The sequence below is a fragment of the Trachypithecus francoisi genome, unplaced genomic scaffold (assembly GCF_009764315.1).
Source record: "Trachypithecus francoisi isolate TF-2019V2 unplaced genomic scaffold, Tfra_2.0 Lachesis_group15, whole genome shotgun sequence".
NCBI classification, from domain to species: domain Eukaryota; kingdom Metazoa; phylum Chordata; class Mammalia; order Primates; family Cercopithecidae; genus Trachypithecus; species Trachypithecus francoisi.
Window position 1 is genome coordinate 39,043,641 of NW_022681460.1, and position 23,356 is coordinate 39,066,996.

Sequence of the window (23,356 nt, forward strand, 5' to 3'; positions counted from 1 at the left end):
AGGACTCAAAATTACTTTTATAGCTATTGAGTACCATTATTTCTTCTTTTTATGACCCTCACATGTATTCTAATGGGACACATTAGAGATCCATACAGGATTTTATAAGAATGTCCTCTTGCCCTAGTAGATTTTCTTACTGTCTAAGATAAATTGGAAATATAAAAGGTATTAATTCAGAAAACATTTAAGGACAATTTTTAATAAAAACATCCATACTCCTAGGTCTCAAAGATTTGTGTTTAAACTCAACTGACTAGGCAGCTAACTCTACATGTTCAACTCGACAGTTCCTGTACCACAATAGATCAAGTTACCTACACTTGTCACAAGTGCAAATTCACTTCTCAGTCTGTTGCTACCATGATCGCCCTTTCCACTCCATGTTCTGAGAGTACTAGTTTCTAAGCGACCTATATGAAAACAGAGAGATGTCTTGGGATAATTTATGAATACCTAATAGCTACTATGCACTGAGTTAAGGTAAGTCTCCAATCAAGTCTGACTTAGAAAAGTCTTTCATGGAGAATATACTTAAAATTATTCTTATCAAGTGTTCCTAAATTCCTCCTAGATCTTACTTTTGTTTTTAAATTACAGAATATTTTTAATTTGCTAAAAGTATAAAATGCATGTGCCCACCACTCAGGTAAAATTTAGCCCTACTTGCCTGAGATAAAAGGTTATTCTGTTTGTTTCCCTGAATGTTTATTAGTTATCTCTTGTAAAACTTCATATGCCTAATGGGTTCTTGCTATCATTTACATTATTGCCACTGCAGTGGATGCTATTATTATAACTATTTTGGTTAATGTGAGTATATGTTTGATTAATGACCCATTCTTAAATTTTTATTGGTCTGTTCGGGTTTCCTTTTCTTTTCTCTTTTTTTTTTCTTTTTTTGAGACGAGCCTCGCCTCGCACTGTCGCCCAGGCTGTAGTGCAGTGGTGCGAGCTTGGCTCACTGCAACCTCCTGTCTCCCAGGTTCAAGCAATTCTCCTGCCTTAACCTCCCAGATAGCTGGGATTACACGTACCCACCACCATGCCCAGTTAATTTTTTGTATTTTTAGTAGAGATTGGGATTCACCATGTTGGCCAAGCTGGTCTCAAACTCCTGACCTTGTGATTCACTTGCCTTGGCCTCTCAAAGTGCTAGGATTAGAGGTGTGAGCCACCGCGCCCACCCAGGTTTCCTATTCTTGAGTGTGCTTTGGCCATTTATACATTTTAAAGATATTAACATCTAAGTTTTCAAATGTTCTGGCATTAAATTATTCTTAGCATTCTCTGATGACTTTTTAAAAGCTCATGGTACTTTTATTACTCCTTTTCAATTCCTGGTATTATATGTTCCTTTTCTTGCCCTCCCTAATTTCTGTTGGATGCCTATTTATTTATTTATTTATTTATTTTTTTGAGACGGAGTCTGGCTCTGTCGCCCAGGCTGGAGTGCAGTGGCCGGATCTCAGCTCACTGCAAACTCCGCCTCCCAGGTTCACGCCATTCTCCTGCCTCCGCCTCCCAAGTAGCTGGGACTACAGGCGCCCGCCTCGTCGCCCGGCTAGTTTTTTGTATTCTTTAGTAGAGACGGGGTTTAACCGTATTAGCCAGGATGGTCTCGATCTCCTGACCTTGTGATCCGCCCGTCTCAGCCTCCCAAAGTGCTGGGATTACAGGCTTGAGCCACCGCGCCCGGCCGCCTATTTATTTTTAATAGTTTATATTTTTAAAGACTCTTGTATCTTTATTTTCTATTTTATTACTTTCTTCTGTTACCACTATTTCTCCCTTTCTTTTACTTTTTGGGTTTACATTAATGTTCATATTTTAACATAAAGCCCTTTTAAGATAATTTTATTCTAAATATAATCTCTACTTTTAGTTCTTTTTTAATCCATGAATCATTGGTTTGTGTCATTTAATTCCCATAGCTGATGAGTGGCTACTGTTTTGTTACTGTTTATTAATTTCAATGAATATTTGTCAAATAATACAGTTTATATGTTATTATTTGATATTTCCTGAAACAACCTTTTATGGCCTAGAATGTGCTAAGGTTTTCTACATGTGCTAAGGTTTTCTACATACATAAAATAAAGTGAATTATTTTTTCAGGTACAGGATGCTATGCATGTACAATAAATAAATTCCCGCCGGGCGCGGTGGCTCAAGCCTGTAATCCCAGCACTTTGGGAGGCCGAGACGGGCGGATCACGAGGTCAGGAGATCGAGACCATCCTGGCTAACACAGTGAAACCCCGTCTCTACTAAAAACTGCAAAAAACTAGCCGGGCGAGGTGGCGGGCGCCTGTAGTCCCAGCTACTCGGGAGGCTGAGGCAGGAGAATGGCGTAAACCCGGGAGGCGCAGCTTGTAGTGAGCCGAGATCCGGCCACTGCACTCCAGCCTGGGCGACAGAGCGAGACTCCGTCTCAAAAAAAAAAAAAAAAAAAATAAATAATAAATAAATTCCCTTAAGTGCTTAGTTGAAATAATCTATATCCTATGATTTTTATACTTTACGTATTATTTCTGGTAGAAGCATGTTACCAGTCTTAATGTGATTAACTTTGTAAGTTCTCTTTGCAATTCTGTCAAATTAAAAAAAAAAATTCTTTTTTTTTTTTTTTTTTTGAGACGGAGTCTCGCTCTGTCGCCCGGGCTGGAGTGCAGTGGCCGGATCTAAGCTCACTGCAAGCTCCGCCTCCCGGGTTTACGCCATTCTCCTGCCTCAGCCTCCCGAGTAGCTGGGACTACAGGCCCCCACCACCTCTCCCGGCTAGTTTTTTGTATTTTTTTTTAGTAGAGACGGGGTTTCACCGTGTTAGCCAGGATGGTCTCGATCTCCTGACCTCGTGATCCGCCCGTCTCGGCCTCCCAAAGTGCTGGGATTACAGGCTTGAGCCACCGCGCCCGGCCTAAAAAAAAAATTCTCTACTAAAAAAATACAAAAAACTAGCCGGACGAGGTGGCGGGCGCCTGTAGTCCCAGCTACTCGGGAGGCTGAGGCAGGAGAATGGCGTGAACCCGGGAGGCGGAGCTTGCAGTGAGCTGAGATCCGGCCACTGCACTCCAGCCCGGGCGACAGAGCGAGACTCCGCCTCAAAAAAAAAAAAACAAACAACAACAAAAAAGAAATTATTGCTGTTTCATATTAATCCCTATAAATGTATAGTGATTAAAAGAATAAAATAATCAGTAAGTATAAAATAGACTTTATATGGACAGTGAAGCATACTGTGATGGATAATTGGACTATTTGGGGATTTATTTTATTTTGTTACTACTTAGAATCTAAAGATCCTTCAAGTTTTTGGAAGAATAATGTATTGTGTGTTTTGTGCCCAATTTCCCATTAAATAAGCCGAAAGTTCTAGGCTCTACTTCAACGAGGCTATGGAGGAAAAGACATACAGCCTAGAGTAAGCTAATCAAATGATCTCAATCCAAAATTTGAATCTTGAAGCAACAAGGTAGATAACACAGGCAGAGTTGAGGAGTCACTCATAGTGGTGTCAGCAGCATTGAGTTCAGGGCAGCCCTGAAAGCAGCAGTGCCCTAATCTCCTAATCTATACTGTTATATGAGGCTGTGTTCCCAATTTCCTAGCCCCTCTTGTCTCCTACCCATTGCCATTACCTAATGTACTAGCCTTCATCTTCATGCTAAATTCTGTAACTTTTGGCATAGTCTATTTGTTTTTAGGTTTTCCAGATTCAATTTCTATTGCTTACAAAATATATCTCTGATTAATGTAAGTGGAGAGGATATGGACAGAAATTGATTTCTCATCTTCAGTGAGAGGAATAATGAGCAAAGATATAAATGGCATATGGCTAGGAAATACTAATGAAACTTCTAGGACGGGGAAAAATAGACATGAAATAATCAGGAGACAAACAATAGGGCCCACTGAAATAGAGGCAAGAAAAAGATGGTTGAAGGTGTAACTGTTTGCTTAGGTCTGGGAAATACAAAGAAGACTCTTCAATGCTGATGTCAAAAGATAAGATCAATGGCTGCTGCTTTTCTAGTAGCAAGATAGGATTAACCTCAAGGATCTTGTGGGGTGGGGACAATGATTTTAATAAATGCCTTTAGAATAAACCAAAGGCTACTATTAGTTTATTGTGTTAGAATCCTTCCATACAATAATTTGACAAAAAAGAAAAAAATGGGGGATTTTTTTTTCATTCTTCCTTCTTTGGATCATTTTTGTCTTTGGACTCTCAGTGACTGATTACTCCTGATGCAACACACTTAAAATGTCTGTTTATGTCAGCTGTGGCAGTCTCCCTTCCTAGCCATGGAAAAGCATATTCTTATTTATTGGCAAAGCTGTCACCATTTAATTGGTATCAGATTCTGACTTGCACAAGTAACATTATTCACTGTTAAAAATCTGGAGGGTGCCAGATTATTGGGCAAACTTTTCTAAACCATTGTTCAAATGTTTCTAGGAAGCTGAGCTGAACACATTACGATGGAAGATGGAAACATAAGACTATCAAGAAATCCAAAGTGGTAATAGGCGAAGTCTATTCAGCATCTGGCAATGGATTTATCTTAGTTGGGGAAACAGGTGTTCCAAATAACGTTCTGGAAGTTTTCAGGATACCTATTTTCAATATAGGACTGAATTTTTTAAAGTAATATTTAAGGTGGTCCTTGATAATTAAATAAAATGCTTAATTCATGTGGCTAAAAAATAAAAAAAGTCTATTTACGATACAAATGAATTTATATGCAGCTCTTTTTCCTTCCAAGAAACCATCTATTAGATGAATGGCATATTCTTCTGGTGCTGTATTTTTAATTTAAAAAATACATAAATATGGGCTCATATTAAAAAAAAAAAAACAGCACTACAGAGAGTAAAAAAGAAAATTCTTCACTTCCCTGCCCTTACATCACTATGGGTAACAATGCATATATCCTTCCAGATATTTTTATATATCATATATATTTAAAATTTATATTAATATAACACGAACTTCTCTTGTAAGTAACATACCAATCACTTGCTCATTTATCTTGGAGACCTTTCCCATCAGTGCTTATTAACTTACTAAATTCTATATTGTTTACATTCAGAAAATTATTGAACTCATTAAAAATAAATGTATACATGAGAGATAAAAAAAATTGGATGTGGCAGCTATTATGGCCATACCATATTTGAAAATAAAATCAAGATTCAGAATGCAAAAACATTATAATGTGATAATTATAACAAAACATGTTTGCTTACTTTCCAGTGATGTCAAGTAAAAAAAAAAAAAAAAAAAAAACTACATAAAAACACTTTGTGAAAAAAGTGATGTGAAAGAAAAAAAGAATATTAACAACATTATTTCTATCATTGCCACCTCAACATTCCCTGACAATAGCAGGGGATAGGTAGAGCAGTCAGAGTTACAAGATGGGGCATTAGCAGCAATTCTAATCCAGTTTATAAACACCATTGTGCAATGAATCTGACAGATACAGAGGGTGATGCAATGAGAATCTACTTGCCCTAATTTATTTACACTGGCAGTCATAAAGTGCCCGGTTTTTAAGCAAGTGAGCATGCATTAACATATTTATAAAATAAAATCCTCTCCCTCTTATTTGACATCAGAAAATGTATTAATCATTCCCATAAATATATTAGAATAGGAAACAATGATTATCTCAATGGATGCATGAAAAGCATTTAATCAATTAAGCTATCACTCATGGTTAAAAACAAAAGCAAACAATAAAACATTATGAACTGCAAACTGAACACTTAATAATCCTGATAAAGTATTTACCAAAAACCCACAGCAAACATTGTTATCATTATAAAATGTTAGCAGTATTGCAGTAAAGAGAGGAATGGGACAAGAATGCCATTACTACTTCCATTAAACATTGCACTGGATGCTCTGTTAATAAATAAAAGAAAAAACTGAATAAGTGGCTTAAAAAGAGAAAGAAGGAAACCATTATTCTTACTTATAAATGATATGATTACCTATATAGGTCATCCAAAGATGTAACAAGGAAATAAAGCGAGCAATCAAAAAAATTCAGCAAAGCTTCTGGAGATGGTACCAATATATTGAAATTGATGCTCTTTTAATACAATGTGACTGAACAATTAGCAAGCAAATAGAGTTTAAAGACAGAGATCTCTAATTTTAGTAATAAAACTAGGAGGCAATATAATGAAAGATATTCAATAAATCACAAAGCATAGTAGCACATAAAGTACTTGAATAAAATAAATATACCATGTTCATAGATAAGACATGTCACTAAAATAATCTTTAAATTCAATTCTTAAGTTGAATAAAATGCCCAATTAAAATCCAGTTTTTAAAAATGGATCTTGGCTGGCTCATCCTAAAATTTAAATGAAAGAGTAAAGAGTCAAGTATAGTTAAAGCAATTTTAGAGAAGAATCATTAGGAGGAGGGGCTTGCAAAATGTTTTAATACATAGAGTTGAGTGCATGGGTGTTCATTATGTTATTATTTGTCCTTTTCTGTGTCTAAAATTGTTACAATTAAACTTTTAAACTTGTAGAAGAAAGAATAGTTTCTGATCTTATATTGGGAAGAATCTTGTAAGCAAGAAAGCAAAACGCACAAAATTAAAATGTAAAATATTATTAAATTCAAAAAGCTGTATACTGAAGTATACAGCTTTTGACAATCAAGAAAAATCATAAGAACTGGACAGTCCATAAACTAAGAGAAGACATTTGAAACACATGTAACTTACAAGAGAGAATTAAACTAGAAAAACTAAATATTATCTACAAAATAATTTTCAAAAGCAAGCAATTTAATAAAAAATGAGACAAAATTAAGAACAGGCTTTAAAAAAAGGGCAAATGCAAATTAAAAGAGCAATCAGATGCTCTTGCCAGCAAAAACTTAAAAGTCTAACAATAGCAGAAGGACAGCGATGTGCCAGTCTAGTTAATGGGAAACGGACTTGTGTATAGACGAATCTCAAAGCCTCTCAAAATCTAAATGGGCCGAGACGGGCGGATCACGAGGTCAGGAGATCGAGACCATCCTGGCTAACATGGTGAAACCCCGTCTCTACTAAAAATACAAAAAAAAACTAGCCGGGCGAGGTGGCGGGCGCCTGTAGTCCCAGCTACTCGGGAGGCTGAGACAGGAGAATGGCGTAAACCCGGGAGGCGGAGCTTGCAGTGAGCTGAGATCCGGCCACTGCACTCCAGTCCGGGCGACAGAGCGAGACTCCGCCTCAAAAAAAAAAAAAAAAAAAAAAATCTAAATGGGTAGTGAAAAAAGGGGAAAAATGAAGAATGATTCACATATAAAATATAAAACTAGGAAAAAAGTATTTTTAGGGAATCGTACATATGTAACTATTTTCAGAAATGCAACGGAATAAGCAATATAAAAATCATCATAACGGTGAATGGAAGGAAGGAGATACTTTTAGAGAGGACTTTCTAGAAGGCTTCAAAAATATTGGTATTTTTTTTCTTAAGCTCTGTAGTGGGTACCTGGGCATTTTTCATTCTTCTTAAGATATGCATATGAGATATACTCATATGTATATTTCCGAATTTAAATTGGCGTAAAAAGTATTTTTAAGGAGAGCTCTTATAAAACGGTTCACATCAGCAAGTTCTAGCTTGAATAAGGATTTCCTGTTACTATGCAAGCAAATAAAAGATAGCATTTTCTTGTTTTCTGAAGCGAATGTAAGACGGAAACCTTCAGTTGTAATCCTATTTCAAAAGTTCTTGTTCTTTACATTTGACTTATCAATTATTTCTAGTATTTCAGTACAGATGTGACTTTATAGAATACATTCGCAAATTGAAAACGCCATCTGCATCTGCCTACCTTGGGCTTCCAAGTAAAGTTCTGTTTTTCAAAAAATCAAAACAGTTCCTCAACTTAGAAAGTTTGAAAACCAGTATACTCGGGTTACAAGCAACTTGTGAATGTTTCACATAAAAACAAACAAAAATGTGTCCTCTGTAATACAGTTAGAGCCGCCCAACTGAGCCTCAGAAGACCGTTTTTAAGGGCAGTGAATTCTACTTGCAGAAATAGGACGGGAGTGCATCTACACGTCTTTGCCCTCTTACAGAAAACCCCGAAAGGCAGTCTTCTCTTCCGCGCCGCTCCCGCCCTAGGCCTCTTAGACCCGCTACTGGAGACTCCGGGAGACCCCCCCCCGAGCCCCGCCCGCTGCGTGATCCCGCCCCTGCCCGTCCCGCCCCTGAAAGCTCTCGAACGCTCTGCGCGCGCCTTCGGGGAGGAAGGGCTGCCTGGGCTCGCGGCGCGGCGCGGCTGCAGTCTGCTCTCTGTTCGGGGTCTCAACCTCTCCTCTGGCCGAGTCCCCGCAGGAAGCGGATTACCCGACGCTGGTGAGTAGCTGCAGGATTCGGACCCCGTGGAGGCGGCGGCGGTGGCGGCAGGGGCACGAGGTCCACCGCGGGCGCCTGCGCGCTCGCCCGCCAACCAATCTGGTGGCGGCTTTCTTCCTGTCGTCCTTTGACCCGGCGCCCTTCTGGAAGGCAGCTGGTGGCGCCGAGCGGCGAGTCTGTAGCCCCTAGGCCCCCCATTAACCTACGCTGTCACTCTTACGCCTGTATTAGTCTGCGTTAGTTCTACTGCCTTTTACACTGCTTTATCCCCACCCCACCGGCCTCGTCGCCGCCTCCTCTTTGAAACGGAACCTCCTGTCGCCTCGGTTTTTCCTCGTCTCCCAGACAAGTTGGAAATTTCGGGACGGATGAAAGCCTTTTTCAGCACCTTCTCGTTGTTCCCCAAGACTGCCTCTGAGCCTTGAGCCGACCAGGAGGGTGGAAGGACCGAGGCCTGCTGGGCTCAGGGTGCAGCGGAAAGGTCGCTGTCGCCTGTTTCAGCGCCTCTGGGCATCAGGAGGAGACCGCCGGATGGCCAGGCCGCTGGAGATGGTTTTTCAATTCACCTGTTAACGTGTTTGGCACTGTCATCTTAGACTCTTACCCTTTGCTGAGTCTGGGGATACAACAATGCTGGATTAGTGTTTTTGGTGTTCCTTTTTCCAAAGAAGCAACTTGAAGTACAGGCAGTTGTAACTGTTTGGTTTTGTTGTTGCAAGACCCTACGGATAAGTGTTAAACATGAAAATGTGGAAGTGCTATAAAACAACAAGGGGAGGGGATAATGTTGATTATGAACTTGAAAATAAGAAAAATGGGCTTAAAAATGAAATAGGCTCTTCCCGTTAAAGTATTGGGGCAGTAGTTTGAAAAAATACATAAAGTAAAACCTAGATATTGGTGATACTGTGTCACGTTGTTTGCAAATCACTTTCATGACGATACATCTATTTCAGGTGTATCATACCTGAAAAAAGCAAGAGTGCTGTGAATTTGTGGATTTCCAGGCTCAATGCAAAAAAAATCCCCCAAAACAAAAAATCACAACAATGAAAACACCATTTCCAGAGCTGTTGCTGTTATTTGTGTGATGAATAGTGAATGTCTGATCAGAAAATAGAATAAGCTGTCTTTAGTTTTAAGTTTGGGCTACAGTTTATGGAGTAGGTAACAGTTAATCATTGTTTATTAAGTACACAATCCTTAATTGAAAACATAACCATATAGCAGCAGCTTTCATCTTATGTCACAAAAATAACTGTGGTGTATCCTCTAAATTTGATTTATCTAATACCTTGAAGGAAGGCAGAATAGCATAGACAAGAACTTGAGTTCTTGAGCCAGACTTGATCTGCTCCTTGCTAGGTGATTAACCTTAGCTTGGTTGCTTGGCCATTTGCTGACCGAGAGATTTTTGAAAAAGTTACCAACTGCTCAGTTTCATCATCTGTAAAATGAAGTTAAAAGAAATTCTACTTCATAGGTTGTTGTGAAGATTAGAAAGGAAGAATGAATCTAAACCTAACTGAATTTCTGTTAACCAGAGGGTACAAGTGTTTACAATAAAACTGACCTGGGCAAGGATTGATTTGGAAACTGATTTTGAAAGTTCCAGATGTGTCTTCTACTATTGAGTTATATTTATCTCCGGTGGCTTCATACAAAATAAAATTAGAAGAAAACAATATATATTTTTTAAAAAGCACCAGAAATCTGTGTGATTTAATTTAGTTAATAATAATTAAAAGGGGCAGTCTTTTTGGATTTTCTGAGTTGCATGATAAAAACAAATAATTTTTGCAGTAGTAATTCATACTACCCTGCTTCTCAATCTCTTGGGGTCTCTTAGCTAGCTGGATATGTCCAATAATTTTTTATTAGACATCACTAAGCTTCAAGTCAGCATTTCAAAGAATTAAAAGCACAAAACTCAAAAAATAGAAGCTATAGGTTCAAAAGAACCTATTGTGTATGAGTAATGTAAACAGCCTTTTGAGGAGAAAACAAATTTTCAGTAGCCAATACTTTGAGTAGGTCCCTGATTTGAAAACATATATCTGCAATTAACTTGTAATTTTTTTTCTATGGTGACTTATAAAACTTTTCTTTTATTGAAGCTAAATTAGTTCCTCCACCCCTTTCGTGCAAGATCAGATATTTTAGGCATCTCAAGGGTCGTTGTGGTTTTGCCGTGTTGAAGATGATTTTTTTCATTAAATTGGATTTTTAAAATTATTGGATCTTTTATGATTATAATATGTTCAGTATACACTGTAAACTTATCAAGTGTGTATATGGTCAGTAGTCTATATATACACACAGCCTATATATACATATATACACACACACATATATACACACACATATATATACTGCCAAAATACCAATGAAACACTAAAGAGCCAGAAATTAACTTTTTTTAAGCTGAACACTTAACACTATGTGAAAGATATGTTATACTCTACTAGAATGTGAAGATAAAGACTCTATTTCTGAAACTTAAAGAGCACTCTAGTAGGGAGTATAAATATAAATGCACAGCATGATATAATACATAAGAAATGACAATTTAAATACTGTTAACAGTGAAATATATGAGGAGTTGAGGAGTAAGTACTTTCCACTGTGGAATCAGGAGAGGTATCAAGAAGAGGCAGCATTTCAACGTTGACTTGAAGGTGACTGGTATTTCAGTAGTTGGTCATATAGAGAATAGGCACTTAAAATAAAATGTGTTCTATTTTAATTGCTTCCCAGACACCCATCTTTAATCATCATCATAAACAATTGCTCATATTTATTTAGTCTTATTAAGCCACATGATTCTGAGAGTTTTACAATATTAACTAATTTTATCCTCACAAAAATCCTATGAGTGAAGTAATAGCTCATTTTATAGGTGAGGAAAGGAACTCAGAAAGATCAGGTCAGTTTTGTAGGTCAGATAACTAAAAAATGGCATAGCTGGAATTTGAACTCAGGCATTTGAACTACAGAGCTCATATTTTAAATCTCAGTGCCCATCTGTGTTTATTTAGGTTGAGATGACTTAATTGAGATATGGAGGTTGAGCCAGAGCCAGTAGATATCTCTTAAAATTGAACTTGTGTGTCATCTATAATGATGTGATAAACACACATTTTAATTGAATGAATGAAGTAATGTAAAATGAGAAGACAGAGGGATCAGCTTAAGAAATTACATTTATAGGCGAGAGAGGGAGAGAGAGAAAAAAAAAAACAGCGTCCATAAATGGACATTTTATGCTTTGTATTCATGTGTAGATCTAGAAAATGAACCTAAGAAATTTTTTTAAATTTCCTTTTTTTCCTGTATTTCTTCACTTTTCATTTATTTATAAATTCATTCGTGTTTACTGTTTGATAAAATATTAGTTTCAAATTGTCTTGCATGATTCACAGGACAGTTTTATCAGTAGGCAAAGCAGATACCTTCTTTTTTAAGAAAAAGCTAAGTGACTTACCCAGGATCACACAACTAAGCGTGACTGATTTGAATTTACATCTTCAGATTTATTATATGTCTTGATCTTTCATGCATCTCGCCATTCAGCTGAAGTCAACATTTCAAAAATCAATGCCTCACTAATTTCTAAATCTGTTAGTTATTTCTCCTGTCTCTGTAACTCTTCCAACATTCATTACCATTGTTTTTTTCCTTATAGAATACCTATCCAGACTGTTTCCTTAGGAAGTATTATGTTCTACTTTTAGAAAATAGTAAGAAAATCACTGTTGTATCACCCAGACATAACTATTTTACATGTTTAAGTATATTTCCTTCTGTGTGTATCTTCAATACAGTTGATATAATATTATATATCATAATAGTTGATATGATATTACATCCACAATATTATTTTTGCTTCATGTCTCATCAAAATTCTCCCTTTCTTTAAGCAAAGGGAAATATTTGTTGTGATGTCAATAATTTGAAAATTTCAGACAACAAATTACAATGGCATGCCAAAATGGTTGTATCATCCTTTTATACCTATTAGTGCAACAGGACTGCCACAACTCACATGTAGAAATTTCACTTCCTAGAGTCATGGAGTTGAGGGTTTGAAAGACCTTATGACTTAGCCCTTTCCAGAAATAAGCAGGTATGTTAACAGCTCACATCCTTCAGTTTACTGCTGGGATAAATAGCACAAACTATTTCTGTATACTTTTCCTGCACATTCACCAAATGGTAATATTTTACCACATTTGCTTACCATTATACACACTCTCACACACACACACACGCCCTTACTTATACGTTGCATTGTATGTAAGCATACATTATATATAGTGTATGTATGTGGTGTGCATATATGTATAAGTATATGTGTATGTGTATGTGTGTATCCTCTCTTTAATATATTGTCTGATGTTTCCTCGTGATTAGATCTGGCTTAATTTTTTTTTTTTTTTTGAGATGGAGTCTCGCTCTGTTGCCCAGGCTGGAATGCAGTGGCACGATCTCTGCTCACTGCCAGCTCTGCCTGGCCCGGCCCAGTGACTCATGCCTGTAATCCCAGTTCTTTGGGAGGCGGAGGCGGGCGGATCACGAGGTCAGGAGATTGAGACCATCTGGCTAACACTGTGAAACCCCGTCTCTACTAAAAAACATACAAAAAAATTAGCCGGGCATGGTGGCTGATGCCTGTAGTTCTAGCTACTCGGGAGGCTGAGGCAGGATCTGGATTCATTTTTAACAGGAATGTCACAGCAGTGATTCTGTGTTTTTCTCAGTACAGCTTCTCTGGAGACTAATGGTCATACTTATTTATTCAAAATTAAATGATAATGTCAATTTTGATCACTAGTTTAAATTGGTGTTTTGGTAGGTTTCCCACTGTTATTATGTCCCCATTTGTAATTAATTAGATACCTTCTGGAGGAACGTTTTACCAGTATGTATATAGTTATTAAAACAAAATCTCCAGACTTGTCTGCCTATTCCTTTACTGAAAGTTCATTTACATAGCTTTTTATTAGGGAGGGAGGGAACTGATGTGATGGAATGCAGGGATGTGGAAGAGTTAGGATACCAGGTAAAGTGTCAGAAAAGATGTAGTAATTAATATTGTTTCCCAAGAGTTTTATGAATTTAAATACATTTAATTACATATATATAATCATACATATTTATATTATATGTAAATATATGACGTGTCCACATATAACAAAATGCATATGTAAATACACGTATATGTACATGCATGTGTACACATATACATACGCATGTTTATGTAGCTGCATGCCTTGATATATATGCATGGTATAGGTATCATATATAGTATACATATATACACATGTATAATGTATATATGTACACACACCATATTTGCTTAAAGTTTGAAACTGACAAAATACAATTAACTTTAGGCAGATATGCTTGTGTGGTGGGAAAACTATAAAGAAAGAAGAGGTGTAATAGAAAACACAAAAGTCAAGCAGTTGCCCTTAGGCAGGGAGAAGGGCAGGACTGGTGATTCACAGGAAACACAAGAAGTGGAAAAGAGCTTTTAAGCTAGCAGATTTCTTTTTGAATGTTTGCTTTATATGTTTTAAACTAGACATATGTCTTAAACTAGACATATGTCCTAAGCTAGACATATGTCTTTTATACTATTCTTTTATATTGTTCTTTATATTATTCACTATTCACAATTAAACAGGATTGACCTTAAGATTTTAGCTGTTAAATAAATACACTTGGTTACTTTAGTGTTTCTTAAATACACGTAGAATAGAAGCAGCAGTTTGTAGGAAGTTTCACTTGTCTGTCTTTTCTATTGGAGTTAGTCTATTCTAACTTAATTCTCTAGAATAACAGCACCAGGATGTATCATAGAACTCATATTTTATAAAGCAATCAGTGTTCAGCATTGTACCAAATAACTTTCTAATAAGAAATTTATATATAAAAAGACTTGAATACTTCATTTGTATGATGTATATGTACCTATATACATATACTCATACATATTATACACACACAACAATAGTGTCTTTTCTTAATTAGCCAAGAAGCACTGCATTAATATATGTCCATAAACATACTTACTAAAACAAAAACACATATAGCATTTACTAAAACAAAAGCACATATACCATTTCAGAAGTTATAAATTACTTTTTATAACCTCTGTTCAGTAAGATTTGCAGAGTCATAAATTAATTTTATTTTTGGAGACAATTTCTTGCTCTGTCACCCATGCTGGAGTGCGGTGGCACAGTCATGGCTCGCTGCAGCCTTGACTTCCTGGGCTCAAGCAATCCACCCCTCTCAGGCTTATGAGTAGCTGGGGAAATACAGGCACACACCGCCATGCCCAGCCAATTTTTAAAAAAAACTTTGTAGGGATCAAGTCTCCCTGTGGTTGTCCAGGCTGGTCTTGAACTCCTGAACTCAAGTGATTCTCCTGACTCAGCCTCCCAAAGTGCTGGGATTACAGGCATGAGCCACCATGCCCAGCCTACTGAATTTTTTTTTAAAATTGGGAATATCTTGTGATTATTCTTTTTCTCTCTACTGTCATTTAAAAATTTTTGTCCGATTCTATTTCACTTCAAAATGTTATTCCAAATTTGTAATTTTTGCCTTTTATGAAATTGTTATCTTAGTTAAAAAAGTTTTGGAAAATCTGTTTAATGACTGGGATTTTTATATACTCATAAGTATTTCCTTTTTATTAACTATGATTTGTAAATTTTACACTTAGATTTAGAAAATTTTAGTTCAGGCGAGGGGGTGTGGTGACGCATACCTGTAATCCCAGTAATGTGGGAGGCTCAGACAGGAGGATTGCTTGAACCCAAGAGTTCAAGACCAGCCTGGTCAACATAGACCTGGTCTCTACAATAAATAAATAAATGATTTTTAAAAATAAAATTTTAGTTCATATACATAGAATGTTCCCTTCCTACATTCAGTGTACATATAATCTGTTCAAGTAATGAAAAACATATTTTAATTTCATAAATAAAATTTCCTAAAGGTTCGTCTGACTAAATGTAACTGGCATGTACATGGTGATATATCCAAATGAATATTGCCATTCTAGCCATAGACCCTTACTGTAGACATTTATACATGATGATATAATTAATAACTTCACTTTCTTAATTTCACCAATGTATGATGAAATCAGTATTAATCAATGTAATGAAATTTATGGATTTTAGTTTTCATGTTGAATACATTGGAAAATAATGTTGATAACACTAATTATTTTTTTTTAATAAATTGCAGCGAAACACGATTTTGGAGTTTAAAGTATGTCATCATGGCAAAGTTTCGGAGAAGGACTTGCATCATTTTGGCACTTTTTATTCTATTTATTTTCTCTCTGATGATGGGTTTAAAAATGCTGAGACCAAATACAGCTACTTTTGGAGCTCCTTTTGGACTTGACCTTCTTCCAGAACTTCATCAACGAACTATTCATTTGGGGAAAAGTTTTGATTTCCGAAAGAGTGACAGAATCAACAGTGAAACAAATACCAAGAATTTAAAAAGTGTTGAAATCACTATGAAACCTTCCAAAACCCCTGAACTTAACTTGGAAGAACTACCACCTTTGAATAATTATCTACATGTATTTTATTACAGTTGGTATGGAAATCCACAATTCGATGGTAAATATATACATTGGAATCATCCAGTGTTGGAGCACTGGGACCCTAGAATAGCCAAGAATTATCCACAAGGGAGACACAACCCTCCAGATGACATTGGCTCCAGCTTTTATCCTGAATTGGGAAGTTACAGTTCTCGGGATCCTTCTGTTATAGAAACTCACATGAGACAAATGCGCTCAGCTTCAATTGGTAATTATTCTGTATATATATATGTGTGTGTTTGTGTCTGCATATAGGCATATAAATAATTTTTTGTGTAACTTTAAATTACTAGTCAATTTTCACATTATTATTAATTATATTGTTAAGCTCATACCTCCAAATTAAACTGTATGTATGATTTTAAACATCCAGGAAACCACCTTTTAACACTGCCCTTAGTGTATATTGTTTAATTTTTAAATTTTGGAGCATTTCTAGATATATTGTTGATTTCTAATTTAATTCACTTTCTCAATTGTATTAAATTATGATTTTCATAAAATACAATGAATTTCCCACTTTAAGTTTACAGCTTATTGATATTACTCAAAAGTATATACCTGTTTGAATACCACCCCAATCAAGAAGTAAAATATTTCTGTAGCCCAAAACGTTTCATCATAATTCCTTTATGCAGGCTCACCTTCTCCCCTACTGCTGAAAACTGTATACATATCAGCTGGATCTAATTTCTATGAGATCTGATTTCTATCAGACCTGATTTCTATCATTGGAAAATAGTTGTGAGTGTTCTATTACTTTGTGAAAATGCTGTTCTATTACAGCATTTATATGTATGTCTTTTGCTCAGCACAGTATTTTGAAATGTACTTAACTATATCAATAGCTTCATCATTTTTTTTTTTTTTTTTTGAGACGGAGTCTCGCTCTGTCGCCCAAGCTGGAGTGCAGTGGTGCAATCTCGGTTCACTGCAAGCTCCGCCTCCCGGGTTCACGCCCTTCTCCTGCCTCAGCCTCCTGAGTAGCTGGGACTACAGGCACCCGCCACAGCGCCCGGCTAATTTTTTGTTTTTTTTTTTTTGTTGTTGTTGTTGTTTTTTTTTTTTGAGACGGAGTCTCGCTGTGTCGCCCAGGCTGGAGTGCAGTAGCCGGATCTCAGCTCACTGCAAGCTCCGCCTTCCGGGTTCACGCCATTCTCCCGCCTCAGCCTCCGGAGTAGCTGGGACTACAGGTGCCCGCCACCTCGCCTGGCTAGTTTTTTTTATTGTTAATAGAGACGGGGTTTCACCGTGGTCTCGACCTCCTGACCTTGTGATCCGCCCTCCTCAGCCTCCCAAAGTGCTGGGATTACAGGCGTGAGCCAACATGCCCGGCCAGCTTCATCATTTTTATTGATGAGAAATATTCTATTATTTGATTTTGGCAAATTTGCTTTTATATTCACCTGTTGATAGGTGTTTGGGCTGTTTCAAATTTTAGGCATGTAGCATGTAATTCGGTCTTGCTTTTCTGTTTCTTAAAGTTATTCTGACAGTCTTTTCTTTCTTAATGTCTATGTTTAATGTAATAATAAAACATGATTTTAAATCTGCCATTTTTCTGTTTATTTTCCATTAGTTCCACATGTCTGTGTTTCTTTTTTTCCTCTTTTTCTTCTCTTACATATGCGTATTATTCTATTTTATGTTTTCTTCTGGCTTATTTTATTCATTTGTTTTATTTATTTTATAACTGTACCTTTTTACAATACGCCCCTTTAACTTAACTGATTCTTATTGTTGTTCCCACCTCTTTTCACCTTTCTCTTCCATTTCCTTCTGGCACTCCAATTACATATATTTAGATAGAGTCATATTGTCTCACAGGTGAATTATAGAAAAAATATAACTTGGTGCCTGAAAATTCTTGTTTGTTAATATGGTCTTTGTAAAACCTTCCAGTTTCAGTTTCATTTATCTTTTTAGTGCCCCTGCCAGTAGAGCTAGAAGAGGAAATTGGGTATTCTTACATTTTTCTAGCTCTACATAAAGGCATGAATTCACCATGGAGCTGATATGTATTTAGAGAAACACAAGAATCTTTGATGAACAAAACACTGTAGAATTCTATGAATCTATATCAGATGTGTGCAAGATGAGTTGTTTTCCTTGTATGGACTTTTTTCAAGTATTTATAAAATTTAACTTTATAGTATACTTAGAGCTTTAGGTTCTATGTTCTATATGTATTATAACATAAAATAGGCTAGGTCAGTTAAGACAGCATTGACCTGTGTGTGGTCAATATGTATATGTGTGTGTCTGTCTCTGTTTACTAATTTGCTTTTGGGAGGAGAATCTTTTCAAATGATTTTTTTTCTATTTTTTACAAAAAAGTTGTATCACATTTAAGTCTTTATTATTATTTCAAGACTCTTGATATGGCTAAAAACTATGCTAGATTGACAGAGACAATGGTTGTTCTTTAAAGTTTTAATTTTCCTTTGCAATTTGGATAGTATACAATGAGGGTTTTTTCCCCTCCATTATAAATATAACTATTATGTTAATACATATTTATAATACATAAACATAAATAATATTTATAGTAAATATAAATTTTAGATGTAAATAATATATGTTACACTATGTTTGGTATAGTTTGTGATCAGGAAGAAAAGTTTTAATTAACATTTTTGTACCTATCTCATATTCACAAAGACCTTTTTCCCTGTATAGTATTTTACTATTGTATCATGTATATGAACATTAATTATTTCTAAACATTGACAGTCATACAGTCATTTCGATTTTAAATGTTGACAGCTTCACTACTGATGTAAATATTTGACTTTTTGATGGATTTTCTCCTAGACAAAATAAAAAAAAACTTGATAATAAAAGTGACATAATCAATTCGTAAATAAATAAATAAATAATTTCTTAATGAGTTAAATATTGAATCATACTCATTGTTACCAGGCAGAAAAATTTGACTATTGGAATACTGACTCAAAACCCTACTTTAATCCATGGAGCTGGCATGCTGACTCTGGCATTCTTGGAATTGAATAAGATAGTAGGCCGGGCGCGGTGGCTCAAGCCTGTAATCCCAGCACTTTGGGAGGCCGAGACGGGCGGATCACGAGGTCAGCAGATCGAGACCATCCTGGCTAACACGGTGAAACCCCGTCTCTACTAAAAAATACAAAAAAAAAAAGTAGCCGGGCGAGATGGCGGCGCCTGTAGTCCCAGCTACTCGGGAGGCTGAGGCAGGAGAATGGCGTGAACCCGGGAGGCGGAGCTTGCAGTGAGTTGAGATCCGGCCACTGCACTCCAGCCCGGGAGACAGAGCGAGACTCCACCTCAAAAAAAAAAAAAAAAAAGATAGTAAATGAAGGCGATTTAAATTGTTGTATGGTTGACTGTGCTTTGACTACATATTTAACATTCATATTTTTCCTTTGATATAAATGGCCTTCTTTTTATCTTAAATTGAATTGCTGTGTGAAGTAATCATATTGTTATATCGCAGAGTACAAGTTGGTTGACTTTCTGCTTTTACAATTAAAGTGTAGTGTGTATAAATCTTAATGGCTCAACCCTTCATTGAAAAGAATGATAAAATTAAAATGAACTATTAATGTTATGTTTAAAATCCAATTATTCTATATAATGTTTTAGATATATTATAATAGCCTATGATAGATTTGTATCCTTTTCAAGTCTTTTAAGTAAAATATTACGTATCATGGATACTATCCTCTTGTATTGCTATATTACAACTCTAAAAGTACCAGATGAATGCCTTCTTATTTTTATATAGTTTACTAAAACCTTAGTAGATGAGTCAGAAAATGGTCCCCAAGATGTCCACATCCTAATTCCCACAATCTGTGAATATATTATTTTATGTGGCAGAAGGGAATTAGGGTTGCAGGTGCAAAAGGTTGCTAATCATCTGAACTTGAGATGGCATTATCCTTCATTATTTGGGTACAGCTAGTCTAGTCACATAAGTCCTTATAAATAGAAGAAGAAGAGGGAAAAGAGAGTCAGAGGGATGCACTGAGAGACTTGATCCCCTGTTGCTCTCTTTGAAGATAGAACAAGAAGTTCATGAGCCAAGGAATGTGGTAGCCTCTACAAGCTTGAATGGCAAGGAAAGGGATTCTTTCCTAGAGCCTCCAGAAAGGAACGTCATCCAGTCTAATACCTGGCCTCATCTTGGCATATTAAGACCCATGTCAACACTCCTGACATGCAGAGCTGTAAGATAATAAATTTACGTTGTTTTAAGCAACTAGATTTGTGAGAATTTGTTATGGCAAAATAGAGAACTACATTTAGCAAAACGTAATATACTCTATGACTTTAAAATTATCTTCCCATTGTTTCAGTTTAGCACTAAATATTTATTGACTTTCCATGATGTTCCAAGCTTGTGCTAGATTCTAGGGACATAAAGATGAGCAAGTCACATTCCCCAGGTGTTCCTTTGTTTTCATCATTGTTGCTTTAAAAACACTAGATGGATTTCAACATTAGAATATTTCCTGAAAGTATGACATACTTGTTTTAGTAAAGTTACAATTCTTATTTCTGCATCTCCTGCCTTAAAAATTTTGTACATAAAAGTAGAAGTCACAATGAGATGAATTAGATGCATAAAGTTTAAATGTACATAATAACGTCTAATATGTCATAAATTTTCCTTTTATACCTATTTACATTAAAGTTTATATTTATAACTGTAGAGTGGTGATGTTCCACAAAGCTTTCATATTGCTATAAATGCCCAACCTTTGGTTTCATTGATTTTCTCTGGAAAAGCATGTGTATTCTGCTGTTGTTGAATGAAGTATAAGTGTGAGATGGTTCAAGTTCTTCCTAATATTACTCAGGTCTTCTCTATCCTAGAAGATTGTCTTTCTACTTGTTCTATTAATTACTGGTAAATGGATATTGAAGAGTGGAAACAAATTTGTGAATATATCTATTTCTGTCTTCAGATCTGTCAGTTTTTTCTTCATATGTTGTGGAGATCTTTTGTTAGGTGCATTAAACATTTAGGATTGTTATGATTTTTGGACAATTGAGTACTTTCTTACTATGTAATATTCCCATGTATTTCTGGTAATATTATTTGTTCTGAAGGCTACTTTAACATTAATATAACTGTTTAGTTTTCCTTGATCAGCGTTTGCTGGGTATATCTTTTTCCATTCTTTTATTTTAACTTGTCTATGTCTTTATACTTAAAGTGGTTTTCTTGTACATCACATATGGTTGAGTCCTCATTTTTTTAATACAACGTGAAAATTATATTTTTAAATGGATGTCATTAGACTATTTGTACTTAATATGATTATTAATATGATTGGATTGATTAAATCTACCATCTTGTTAACAGCTTCATGTTTCATTCTTTATTTCCTTTTTTCTTTTTGATTTTCTTTTCCATTAATTGAACAATTTTTGTGATTATATTTAGTCTATAGTATTTACTTATGTATAACTTTTTCTTTTTTGTCATTAACTCAGAATTTTCGAAATATATCTTTGTATAATCACAGTCTACTTGCAAATGATATATACTTCATGTGTAATGTAAGGTCTTCACTACTGATATTCCCTATGTTTCCCTCCCATACTTTGCTATTGTCATAATTCTATCACATAAGAAATGATATTTTACTATCGTTGCTGTAGACCAGAAGTTGGCAAGCATTTTCTGTAAAGGACTACCTAATATATTTTTTTGATTTTGTGAGTCCCTCAGTCTCTCTCTTTGCAACCACTCAGCTCTATCCTTATAGTGTGAAAATGGTTATAAGCAATAGATAGACAAATATATAGATGAATTGGCCTGTAAAAGGCAAGATTTGGCTCATGGGTCTTAGTTTGCTGATCACTCTTTTCAATAATCAGTTGTTTTTCATAGTTATTAAAAGTAAGAATGTTTTTTACATTTATTCTATTTCCAGTGTTCCCATCCATATTTTAATGTAGATCCAAGTGTATGTCTAGTATCATATTGTTTCTCTCTTAAAAATTTCTTTTATCTTGTTTTACTGGTCTCCTTGCAATGAATACTTTCAAATTTTGTTTGTAGCCTTTATTTTGAAAGATGTTTCATCAGCTGTGCAATTCTCAATGGGCAGGTTTTTAGGATTGTTTTCTTTTGGAATTTTGAAAATTTACTCCATTTCTTTTTTTCTTCTATCTTTTTCTTCTGTCTTTCATGGTTTCTGATGGGTAGCCTGCCGTAATTTAAAAAAATCTTTTTATATCCTCATGGATGGATATGTTTTGTTGTTGTTGTTTTCTGGCTGCATTTAATTTTTTCTTTTTTTTCTTTTTTATATTTTGGTTTTTAGCAGTCTAAACATGATATGGTTAGTTTTTACTCCTGTTGTTTTTTGGTATTTATCCTTCTTGGTGTTCTCTGAATTTTTTAATCTGTTGCTTTATGTCTTTTATTAATTTTGCTAAATTCTTAGTGATTATTCTTACTATTTTTTGAGACGCATTCCCACCCTGTCCCCCAGGCTGGAGTGCAGTGGCGCTCAGCTCACTGTCACTGCAACCTCCGCCTCCTGAGTTCAAGCAATTCTCCTGCCTCACCCTCCCAAGAAGCTGGGACTACAGACACGCTCCACCACGTGTAGCTAATTTTTGTACTTTTAGTAGAGACAAGGTTTCACCATGTTGGCCAGGATGGTGTCAATTTCCTGACCTCGTGATCCACCTGCCACTGCCTCCCAAAGTGCTGGAATTATAGGCGTGAGCCACCTTGTCCAGCCTGGTTATTTTTTCAAATAAACTTCCTACTTCTGGGTTTCCAATTACATGTATACTAGAACTTTGATGTTTATCTCACAACTGTAAAATGCATTGTTCTATTCTTTTCCCCAGTCTTTTTTCTCATTATGATAATTTGGATAAGGTAATTTCTTTTGACTTGCCTTGAAGTTTCCTGATTGTCTTCTCACCTCTGTTAATGAGCCTATTAAAGGCATTAATTCATCTTTTTAAATAGTTTTTCATTCCTGGCATTTCTGTTTTATTTGTTCTTACAGTTCCCATGTCTCTACTGAAATTTCTTGCCAGATCTTGTGTGTTAGCTACTTTTCCCATTAGATCTTTTAAGATAGTCATTACAGTAATTTTAAATTCTCTCTATGATGATTCCAACATCGTATGTGAGACTGGTTCAATTGATTGCTTTGTCTGTTGGCAGTGAATTGTTTTTCTTGTTTTTTTTCTGTACCTTGTAATATTTTGTTAAAAGTGTGTCACCCTGAGTAAGATAGTGAAAATTGTGTTATGTCTAGAAATGAGCTTGCGTTTTTTTCTCTTAAAGCTTTAGTTTGAAAGAATGTTTGA

The 23,356-nt window shown here is 35.8% G+C and overlaps 1 protein-coding gene and 1 non-coding gene across 4 annotated transcripts in view; both read left to right on the forward strand.

Moving 5' to 3' along the window:
• The first annotated feature begins 4,261 nt into the window (after positions 1-4,261).
• LOC117098165 lies at positions 4,262-4,389 on the forward strand. Its single transcript, XR_004443220.1, has one exon. It is a non-coding gene; the product is annotated as a small nucleolar RNA SNORA24 (small nucleolar RNA).
• A 3,752-nt stretch (positions 4,390-8,141) lies between these two features.
• The window catches only part of MANEA (mannosidase endo-alpha), a 31,523-nt gene continuing 16,308 nt past the window's right edge, over positions 8,142-23,356 (forward strand). Inside the window, exons 1-2 of one of the 3 annotated variants that reach the window (XM_033234650.1) lie at positions 8,142-8,391; positions 16,018-16,235. In XM_033234650.1, the coding sequence (XP_033090541.1) occupies positions 16,208-16,235 (28 nt within the window). In that variant the 5' untranslated portion in view covers positions 8,142-8,391; positions 16,018-16,207. Of the gene's footprint in view, positions 8,392-15,657; positions 16,236-20,104; positions 20,239-23,356 lie in introns of those variants that run through there. The other 2 variants (XM_033234648.1, XM_033234649.1) reach the window with 2 other exon arrangements.